This window comes from Henckelia pumila, chromosome 2, assembly GCF_033568475.1.
Source record: "Henckelia pumila isolate YLH828 chromosome 2, ASM3356847v2, whole genome shotgun sequence".
NCBI classification, from domain to species: Eukaryota; Viridiplantae; Streptophyta; class Magnoliopsida; order Lamiales; family Gesneriaceae; genus Henckelia; species Henckelia pumila.
In genome coordinates, this window is record NC_133121.1 from 102,937,785 (window position 1) to 102,949,552 (window position 11,768).

The 11,768-nt window shown below is 32.2% G+C and overlaps 1 protein-coding gene across 1 annotated transcript; it reads left to right on the forward strand.

Moving 5' to 3' along the window:
• The first annotated feature begins 7,599 nt into the window (after positions 1–7,599).
• On the forward strand, positions 7,600–11,153 carry LOC140882817 (glycosylinositol phosphorylceramide mannosyl transferase 1). The gene is made up of 5 exons (XM_073289023.1): positions 7,600–8,020; positions 9,020–9,416; positions 9,926–10,089; positions 10,183–10,253; positions 10,738–11,153. Exons 1-5 carry the CDS (start codon positions 7,824–7,826, stop codon positions 10,896–10,898), a joined length of 990 nt encoding a protein of 329 aa, XP_073145124.1. The 5' UTR covers positions 7,600–7,823; the 3' UTR covers positions 10,899–11,153.
• The last annotated feature ends 615 nt before the right edge of the window (positions 11,154–11,768 follow it).

An 11,768-nucleotide genomic window follows, 5' to 3' on the forward strand; every position in this document is an offset into this window, starting at 1 on the left:
CAGTAGAGTGAAGAAATCTAACAATCATAATCAATACAAAAGCATATGACAAAAGATGCAAAAATAATATTTTATAGCTTTAGCAGCGCAAAATGTAATATATTTTCAAAGTTGGTTATAAGAAATATAAAAATAGACTATTTAACATTGGCCTGAAGAATTCTTACCCAAAAACAAACATTCTCTTTTGGAATCCAAAACCCAAATTCTATACAAAATTGGCAGATTAGAAGAAGGAAATCCCAGTTTCTCTTTCAACGGAAACGAGCAAAATTTCGTGCATGTGTTCGATACAACTGCAAATTCAAGTGAATGTAGCCCACCACGGTGTTTCCCAATCCCGCCTGATCCTTGACAAGCTCTACTTTTCTCTTCTCCAGCCTTCCGAAATCCTCCGGCAGCCGTATCCGCGCGCGGCCCACCACCACACGGCCCTGCGACGTCCTGGCGTCCTCGCCGTGGTTTTCATCGATGAGTTCCAAATTGACAAACCCGGAAATCGTGGATTCATCGAGCAGCATGCAGAATACTTGGTCCCAAACGGGCTCGAAATCGCCAACCGTAACCCTAGTTCTACACTCTGATCCAGTCGGGTTACTCAAGATCACTCTGTACAACCCTCTCATCATCCTTTTCGTCGGCAAGAAGGCGCCGTTGGAATTGTCGATGTTAGTCGCTTTCTGGACGAAAAGTTCGAGAACGTAGCAAATCCTGAATCGAGTGCTTTCCCCGCTCACCTTCTCTTTCCCGTTGCAAATCCTGCGGAAATCCGAATTCGTCAGAACATTGGTGAGCGGTTCATCGGAATCATCGAGTTCATCTTCTCTGCAGATCGGTGCCATTGGTAGCGGAACCATGTGTTTGAGGTTTTGTTTCTTCTTTCTTTGTATTTATACTTCTCTTGAATTAATTTGACTCTTTTTATCAAAATCAAAAAGGGGTCAAAAAAACAAAATCTAACAAAATCTTTTTCCTTTTTGTTATAGAACTCTTGATATGGTAATTGTTTATTGGATGGTATCGAAGAGTTTTCAGGAAAGGAAATACTTTTACGAAAGATACCACTTTTGCATAAATTTGTCGTCTTTTCTTTTTTCTTTTTTTTTTTTACACGTTGGGTTACACGTTGCATTTGAAATTACATAAATATTTCTAATGTATTTTGAAATTTTTTTTTCCAAATCAAGTGGAGAAATAATTTTGTAATTTCATGTGTTGTGTGTAACCCAATGTGTAACTCAATGTGTACATGTAGCATTTCCCTTTAATTTATGTTAATATTTATTTTTTTATGTAAATTATTATTCAAAATAAATTAATTATTTTTTTAAATTGAGAAAAAAATAAATGTGAAAGATGATAAGTCATAATAAATAATAAATTTTATCGAAATGTGAAAGTAAAGACATTCTTTCGTTTATCTATAAAAAAAAGGACGTGAAATATTGCTCTCAACAAATTTTTTTTTGAAGAATTTGTCCAAGTTGTCGTTTAGATCGTCAAACAATATCTAAAATTAAACCCACATCTTATATCAGTCAAAACGAGTCAATCGCCTCAGTCTTCTGTAAGGCAAATAAGATCTTACTTGTTCAGACACAGTTGAGATTTATCAATATATGTGAGATCAATTATTTTTTCAGTAGACCTCATCAATATTAATAAATATCTACCTTTAAATACATTGTCCTCACCCAAAAAAATAAAAATAAAATACACACTATTGTTTAAGAGCCCAAAATTTTACCAGTAAAAAAAAAAAAAAAAAAAGGGCCCAAAATTTTAAGTTAGACCCTAAACCTGAAAGCACATGTAAGAAATTTTTCTTTCTTTATTTTGCAAAGTATGCATAAAACCAGAAAGTTTAATACTCCCCAATTTTAATGTGTGGTTGCTACAAACAATCCATCGGTCATTTCACCTTAAGTAGTCGGAAAATTTATTTAGTATTTTAGTTTTAGTTTTCACTATCACAAAAGATTAATTAATTTTTCAATTAAGTTATGATAATTCACTCTTCATAATTTTTAGTAAAGGTTAAACATTCCAAAGAAAATTGCTCCACAACCATCTTTTTCCGTTTTGGTTTGGCATTTAGGCCATTAGTTGAGTTGTGTTTCTAGTAATGCCATGTGAACCACAATGAGACAAATAATTCATGTACAAGCTAAATTGAAATCTCTCGAGTCACAAAGTCGGAAGATATCTGCATCCGGGATCCGCCCCGCCGGATCAAACACATGAGAATCAAGTGGAATTTCTTGAAAGTGAGAAGCAAGTTGTTGAGCATCAAGAGATAAGATTAAATGAATCAAATACAATGGGAAAGGACAAATTTGAAGGGGAAAAAAAAAGAAAAAGGAAAAAAAAAGAAAAAAAAATTCCGAGCCCATTTAACAAAATGACTCACGTTTTGAAATGTGGGCTTTATCATTGGAGTTCAACGGATTTTGGGCTTAAATGAAAACCCAATTCATGAGCTTGATTGTAATTGAGAAAATAAAGCGTGATTCGAATTTCGGTACCAGAAAAAGAAGCCCAATTCTAGAATGGTCATATTTTAATAATTGGAAATCAAAATTACATATTTTGTGAATAATGAATCTGTGTTTAAAGCGATTCGAAAATGAAATTATTCGCTTTTAATCCAAAATTTTGGAACATTTAAATATTTTAAGAAGATAAATTGTGAATTTAACACCTAGATATATGTTTTGAATTTAATACCTAGATGTGTTGAATTTCTTTATCTATTTATCTCAAATATATATTAATTGTATTCAAAATTTCAAATGGTGGATTACTTTTTAAGAAATTTCAAGATTTCGAGTACACTCTAAATCAGCCTATCCAAATTTCGAACCTACCGATAGTCTAGAGATAAGGTTAGGTTTTGAATTTTCAGTCGAGTTTGAATTTAAATTTGAAAGTTACATAAAGGAGACGATGAAATTATCTTGAATCTGTTGCCTCATCTCGATAAATATTTGCTTTTAAAATCTATAAAAAAAAAATTTAGAATAAACCTGATTAGGACCATGGCTTTAAATTCATAATAATCACCCCTATCATCTTCCATTTTTTTTAAATAAATCTCTTATGGAATGGTTTCAACTTTCAATGTCTTCGACACTTACTAATTACTCCATCAAAATTAAAATTTATATAAAAATAAATGTCAAATACACAAATTACATTGAGGTTTTTTTTTTGGGAAATTAGCGTTTTAGTCCTGTATCTTGGCTTTCTTTTGGTTTTGGTCCTGTATATTGGCTTGTTTTGGAAAAGATCCTGTAACTCTGTTTTTTCTTTGGATTTAGTCCTTTATGTTGATTGTTTTGGTTTTGGTCCTATAAGTTGGCTTATTTTTTTGGTTTTGGTCCTATACAAAGTCATGTTTTGAAAAAAAAACACATTAATTTGGATTTTTTTAATTTGGTTCTAATAGTTGACTTGTTTTTTTTATTTTGGTCATTGAAAAGATACGATTTTGACCAAATTAAGTCCGGTTAAGTTAGAATAAGCGTCTATGTTTTTTATTTTAAAATAATAAATTAAATTTAGAATTTAAATGTTGACTTTCCAACTTCACCGCTTAAGTTTTTATAATAAATATTTTTTTATGATTTTATAAATTAATTAATTAAGTTTAAAATTTAGATGTTGACCTTCTAATTATTTTTTAACATAATAATTATTTTCTAAAAGGTACAATAACTTGGTTTTTTTTTTTTTTTTGTATTTTTCCTCCGTCGCCTAGAGGGAGCAACAAGATTTTATTTATTTGCAGTGTTCTAAAAAGCACGCTTAAACGACGATTAAGCGTGATAAACGTGAAACATACCTAAAAAGCTTTGCTTTCGAGAAAAGCGGAACAAAAACAGTCAACCATAGTTGAAACGATAAAAAAATATTAGTGTGTTACTTTTTAAAATAACGAAAGTATGTTTTAAATATATTTTTAGTTTTTTAGCTAATTTTGTTAATTTAGGTTGGAACTTATTTATGTCATATGATCATTAATAGGTGCTAAGTGGGCGACACTTATTGCCAAATAAATAAAAAAATTGAAGTTACAGTGAGAACGATACAAATGAATATTTGTTTGTTACTTTTTAAATGAACAAAAGTATGTTACATTTAATACATTAAATTAACATATTTTAGATTTTATTAAATTATTTAGATTAAATAAAATTTAAGCGTAAAAAATATATTTTTTATTAGTTAGTTGTAATTATCTCAAACCAATAAACAAATAAAACATGAAAGAATAAAAAATATTTTTTTATAAAAATAATTAGAGATCAAATTTTAAATTCCAAAACATGATAACTTACAGGACAAAAACCAAAAAACAAACCAACTTACAGGACCAAAACCAAAATAAGCCAACATATAGGACTAAATCCAAAACAAAAACCGAGTTACAGGATCTTTTCCAAAACAAGCCAACATACAGGACCAAAACAAAAAAAAAGCCAACATACAGAACTAAAACGCTAATTTTCCCTTTTTTTTTTTTACAGCGTTACATTGAGCTTAATACAAACACTTATTTTAGATACAAAGACACTACTAATTACGAGGGAAAAATAATAGTTTCGTATAAGTTCGATAGGGTATTGTAGAAACTAAAAGAACAAAAGTTATTAAAACACAATAAATCATCAAAAATTAATACTTCAGAATTCGGGGAATAAAGGTGAGATGATAGATTCGAATGGGCAACCAATGACCAAACCCAAATATATGATATATATATATATATATATATATATATATATATATATATTAGACTTTGTTAGATCTATTCTAGAGACTAGTAAATGATGCACACGGGTTGCGTGTGTATAATAATGATCACAACATGCCTTTATGGGGTGTTCAAGTTGGTGGAGTAGGTGAACTTTTGGCCAGAGGTCAGGAGTTCGATTCCCCCTGCCAACACTTTCTTGGACTAGTCTGTCACACAGGGTTTGACTAGCGTAGTTTGCAGGCTATTGCGTTAGTTCGGGGGTTTACCCAGAACGCATCGAAAGATAGCGGCCGCGAGTTCCTACGTCACAAAAAAAAAAAAAATAATAATCACAACATAATTTCATGCGAAATGTTTATCAAAATATTTATATATTCATACTGAAGTGAACAGTATAATGGAAAATATGATTAAAAAATAACTAATTAAAGACAAACAAACATAGATAAAAAATCATGTAAAAGAAAAAAATAGAACAAACAACAATGAGATGTATAACGTATCCTAAAAACCACCTCACAATATAATCAACAAAATATTGATCTAAGATGAATCAGTCAGCATTGAAGAATAAATCGACTAAAAATAAGAAAGAAAAAAAAGGTGCTTAGTGAGATTACAAATAAGAAAATGAAGATGTATTGGGATGAGAGTCAGAATACTTGCACATGATAATTGAGTAAAAATAGATGATATTTTACATGAGAAAATTATATTTAAGTGTGGGGAAGTTAGCCTACATGTGAAAAAAATGTGAAGAGAAAGGTAAATTGAGAAAGAAAAGTTGATGTCATCAACAAACAATTTTTTTAGTTCTCTCAACTATTATAAAATAGTGGAGACAATGTCCCTAAAACATCCTGTCGCACAGAGTTTGCCCAGTATGATTTACCTGACTAGCTTCTAGCATAGTTTGCACTTTGTAGGCTATTGTGTTAGTTCGGGGTTTCTTCAGAGCGCACCAAAAAATAGCGACTGCAAATTTTCACGTCACAAAAAAAAAAATAGCAAGAAATCGACCAGGAAATGCCCTCGATTAGTTTGCCAAAAGTTTCAAAATTGACACAAACTTGCACGTCAAGCCCATCAATTTTTTTAAAAATAAAATAAATTTTTTTTTTGAAACGAAACAAATAAATTTGATTACTTAAAAAAGGTAGATACGTCATATGCGATGACATAAAAGTCTAAAAACAGTTGCAATTCAGGCCTATTATTCGTGGCTGCATCAATAATATGTTAAAGTATTGATCGAATAACATACTCTAAAATTCTAATAATATATATTTGTCCACTCATTGAAAAAAAAAGGTGTGAAGTCAATACATGACTTGGCATTCACCAAGAAAGTAGAGTTCGGTTGACAACCGAAAAAACAAGAACATTTGGTGAAGGGTCTTACTTATATATATATATATATATTTATTTATAGAGTTTCTTTCAAGTGCCCACCTACCATACCCACCAATGATGTGACATTATTTTATTGGATGTGATAAAGATGTGATAAATTGTAGGTCCAATAGAATAGTGTCACATCATTGATAAGCATGGTAGGTGGGCACTTGAAAGAAACACTATATATATATATAAAAGATCGAATAATAATAAAGAATTATAAAGTGAGAACTAAAATAGTACTTATAAAAAATCAATAATAATAAATAATTATAATTGAGAATTAAAATAGTACGTAACGTGTCACGCTTCCATTTTTTTTCATCTCTGGCCCCACTTGCCCATTCTTAGTAATTATTCCAACTAATACTATAATCACAGTAACATCACTCGTGTCGTCCATATGTTTGAATATTCTAATAAATAATTAATTAATGTTGTATGGAAAATTAACCATGCACCAAGTAATTGGTAATAGAAGTGCCAGAGAGAACTAGGAGCAAGACTTTTCTAGTTTATTAGGTGTTATTGTTGAAAATTGTAAAATTTTAGCATGGAACATATAATTTTGTGCTTTTATTTTTGTGTTAAATCATCGAATCAAACAGTTCATGTTTTTGTCAGAACGATTGTTTTTATGTCTGATCTGATAGGTCGAGTCACGCCTTCCTTCGTCTCTAGTGTAATTTTCCAAGATATGATTTAATAATATATAACTTTGTTTACTTTTTTTTTAATTATATAAAAATCATGTATCAAGTACCATTCTCGATGCATTGAGCTATAAATTAGTTTCATGCTTCTATTCAACTTCAAACTTGACTGCAACAAAAGAGTTCACGATTCAATTCAGTCTAGAACCCCGCCCTCTTGTAGCTCGCTGAAAGATCGTGAACGGAAAATGTTCCTCTTAACTAATCACAAGACCGGGAATTCATAATCTCGATCCCCCTATTATTATAGTACCAATAAAAAAGAAGCTATTTTTTAAATTATTTATTTACTACAAAGTATCTTTTAACTCATAGATGAGATAATGAAAGATATATAATAAATTAATATACTTCGATAAGTTAGAATGATACTAATATTTTGTAGAATTCGAACAAACATAGAATAAATCAATAATGAGTTATCGATAAATGTTTCAAAGTACACATAAATAGAATAATGTTAAATTTATATCAAATATCGTATAGATTGCTCTTTACATCTATTATACGTTAAAATTTTGCTATTATAGCATATCATATTGTATTATATGGCGAAATTTTAAGGAATGAAAATTATATACTTTAATCTTTTATCATATAAAAATTCGATCAATCAATAATATCGATGTATACGTGGCATCACTCTCGCAAACTTGTTAAAAATTTTTTTTATTAAATAAAGGTTAATTCAAAAAAGTTAGAAGAATGGAATTTACAAGCAGCACCACACCTGTCCAGATCTCATTTTTCATTCGCTCGACACACACACACACACACACACACACACACACACTCTCGAAGTCGAATATCTGCCTAAATATGGAAATCGAGGTATGACGTCATCACCGGCCCCTGCCAATCATCGAAGCCGGAATCCGCCCATTCCGAGAGCTGCATTGAGACCGGGCTCCGATCCGCGGTGATTTCACTATCAGCGTGCCGTCGGAATTCCTATGACTACCATGAGGTCCAGCCTTTTCAGCCGTCGGACTATAAGGCAGGGAGCGGTTTTAGCGGTTGGATCGTCCAAGATTAAGTTGCTGCTCGCATGTTGTGTTGTGCTCTCGTTTATCGCGTTTTCAGGGCGTACGGCGTCATTTTTGGGATGGGAGCAGAGCGATGCTGCTCTGTACGCTTCCTCCTTCCCCCGGTTAGTATTCTCAAAAGTCCTGCGATTTTTTGTATTGGATTTTGCGATAAGTTTTTCTTTAATTTTCGTTGAGAGGAAGCTGCTATGATGTGTGCGCAATCGTTGGATTGGGGTAGTAAATGCTAGGATATCTCGTTAATTCTTTGTCGTTTTTTGTTGCTTAATTGAACAATTGATCCATCTTCGGCTTCACTTTAATGATAGGCTTTTCGAGGGAAAGAAAACCATTAAATTTTTCTGTTACTAATTTGGGAGATGTCTTCTAAAAGTAGCATTTAGAGTTTCCATTTGCAGCAATGCAGCGACAATTGGCGACTGATAATTAATATTCTTCTGTAGTTTGCCCGGAAACTATTAATTAGCCCTTTGTTTTACTTTACGTAATTGAAAATTAAACCTATATATATTCTGCGTTTGCCAGAACAAAGAAAATGGCAAGTTGTCCAAGAAACAACCCAATTTGACGTCTGGGTGTTCTCTCTGTTTTGTCTGTGACGCAAGGCTTTATTTTTTGCTGCACAAAGCATTTGCTTTCATATCGTCTTTCTCTGATATACGTAACTACCTGAGATATTTAAATATAATATAATAAATTGAGGAAGGATGTGTCATTTCGGAATGAGGAAGAGCTGGTCAAATATTTTATCTTTGTTCGTTGTATGTGCCTGGTGACTAGAGTTATGATAGCCAGTAAAATCTTTATATTTCCATGCCATTACTTTAGGAGCATATTATCATCTGTTGCTATTTGTTTTGTTCTGATCAACATATGTTGCTATTAATTTCTGTGTTGTTTCTTTTTCAACGAATTATAAAAATCATTCAACTCGGTAGACATGATTTCGTTTATTTTGACTCGTAAGCATAGGGGTCGAGCATTTTTCTTGGATTATTTTTTAATGGTTTATTCAGGAACTTGAGATGACTGTATAAACTATAATGATACAACTGTTTTAATTGGTCACCTCATGCTAATTCGGATGTAAATCCGTTGTATAGGGAAGGATATACCATATTGATGAACACTTGGAAAAGAAATGATCTTCTGAAGCAGTCCATATCTCATTATGCATCATGTCCTGGGCTTGATTCCTTCCACATAGTGTGGAGTGAGCCTGACCCTCCTTCAGATTCTCTTGTCAGTTTTCTTACACATGTGATCAAACAGAATTCAAAAGATGGTCGGGAAATTGAGTTAAAATTTGATATCAATGTAGAAGACAGTTTGAATAACAGATTTAAAGAAATCAAGGATTTGAAGTCAGATGTGGTTTTTTCCATTGATGATGATATTATATTCCCTTGCACAACAGTGGAATTTGCTTTCAGGACCTGGCAGAGTGCACCAGACACGATGGTGGGATTTGTGCCTCGCATTCATTGGGTCGATAAATCGGTCCGTGCTTTTACTTTGTGCTTCTTTTGTTAATGCAACTACATAAGGTTAAACCAACAAATATGCCACTTTGAAGCTCGTGCTTTTTCCATAAGAAGTTATATTTTTAAGCCTTTCCACTGCTAATTTCGTTTCCTTTGCTAGAATCTCCGTGTTTCATCAGTTTGTTGTAAGTTGGCAAATTGTTTTGTGGCGCTCCAATGATCACGTCTGCATGTTCATTCTGTACTCTGAAACATTTCCAGTGTACAATGATGCAAATATTGAGCTCTATATCCATGTAGTCACATTGTCCATATGACAATAGCTGTTTTTGTTGTATAAAATTATTTTTTTGCTTCTCTGCATGCTAACAATTCTTGAATCAGATTGCATCTGTGTAAGCCCTCTTCACCTGAGCTCAAATTGATATATAAATTTCTCTACTCCAATGTTGGGGTAAAATGTCTGAAGAATTGCTTCAGATCGTGTTTTGAGCAGCACTTTCAACTGGTCTTTCTCTGTCGCAGAAAGGTGATCAGGACACTTATATTTACAGTGGATGGTGGTCTGTTTGGTGGACTGGTACATACAGTATGATTCTCTCAAAGGCTGCCTTCTTTCATAAGAAATATCTCAACATGTACACTTACGAGATGCCATCGTCCATTCGAGAATATGTGACCAAGAACAGGTACTTATCAAACCAGAAATTTATTTAAAAACATTTTTCAGCTTCTCGTTTTGCAAATCTGACAGCTTTTAATCAATGGTATGAATCTATTAGAAATTGTGAAGATATTGCAATGTCTTTCCTCGTTGCAAATGCTACTCGTGCTCCGCCCATCTGGGTGAAAGGTGTAATCTCTCTCTTTTTGCTCAATCTTCTTTCTTCCTGCAAGCTTTCATGAACCTTTTTAAAATGGTGTGCTGGTTTAGATTTGTTATTTGGCCTTTTAACTGTCATAGACTCATAATTTTGTTATTTGGCCTTTAAGTGATAGCTTTGGATTGAAACGCTTTTGCGCTAGTTTATATTCCACTTCTTTTAAATCAGTTATTTTCTGTTCTTGTTGTGGTCATGGAGCTTTTAAGTGTCATATAAGATGATTCCCTGTAACGTTCATTTTTTTTTCTTGCATGAAATCCTAATTAAAGCTACGTTTCCAAAAATAACAATTACTCCACATGCTTAACCTTCTGTCTAAAAGCAACAAATGCAGCATTCATTTCTTGGGTTTCTTCCACATCTTGGTGGTGGGAAACGAAATCTCATGAAGTTCAGTGTAGTAAGTCTCTGAATATTGAATATTAATGCTTCCCAGCTCATGCTGTAATCTAGGTAAAATATATGAGATTGGCTCCACCGGGATTAGTAGCTTGGGAGGCCACAATTCAAGAAGATCGCAGTGCGTCAATCGTTTCGCGGTTGAGTATGGAGGAATGCCTTTGATAGCCACTTCAGTCAAGGCCATCGATAGTCGTTTTAGCTGGTTTTGGTGACGATGCCGTCACCATTTTTCCGCATAGTATAGTCCTCCTTATTCCACGCCTTATTAGTTATTCATTTGGTGGTATAAACAGAATGTACCACATTTACGTAGGATAATTAGTGCAGTTTTCGTAGATTTTTACTTAGAATTAGAGTACGAATATTGGCTCCCTTAAATGATGTAATATATTCCCTGTAAACTGGACTCGACATTCCCGCGCTTTGCTAGCAAAAGTATATTAAAAACAGGCGTAGTTTATGCATACATCTCGAGCAACATCTTCTCTTATGTTTTAAGGCTATGTTTGATAGCATTATTAATAATCCATGTATAAATTTATCCTCTTTAATCCCATTTTTTTTTCATCATATTATTTATCATCTATTAATTATAATTTTACATCGATCAAATCATTGAATTTAAATTATTATATTACCCCTTATAAATAATATGATTTATATTTTATTTATTATTTAAAAGGATAAAATGGTAATTTATAAATTTTATATAAAATTTAATCAATCAAATCAAATCAACTATAATCTATTAATCAAATCAAATATTATATCTACTATCATTTCTTATTTATTTTTTATTACAATACATTACTTATCTATGAGTTTCTTTCAAGTGTCTGCCTATCATGCCCACCATTCTATTGAATATGATAAAGATATGATAAATTGTAGGTCCAATAAAATAGTGCCACATCATTGGTGGGCACTTGAAAGAAACTCATTATCTATATATTATTTATCTCATCATCCGTACCAAACATATCTTTAAAATAACATATTCAATTGATAAACTGATATTTTAATAGATAATCTGTTGAGTCATATATTTTTATTATCAATTGATCAATTGAACATGTTATACT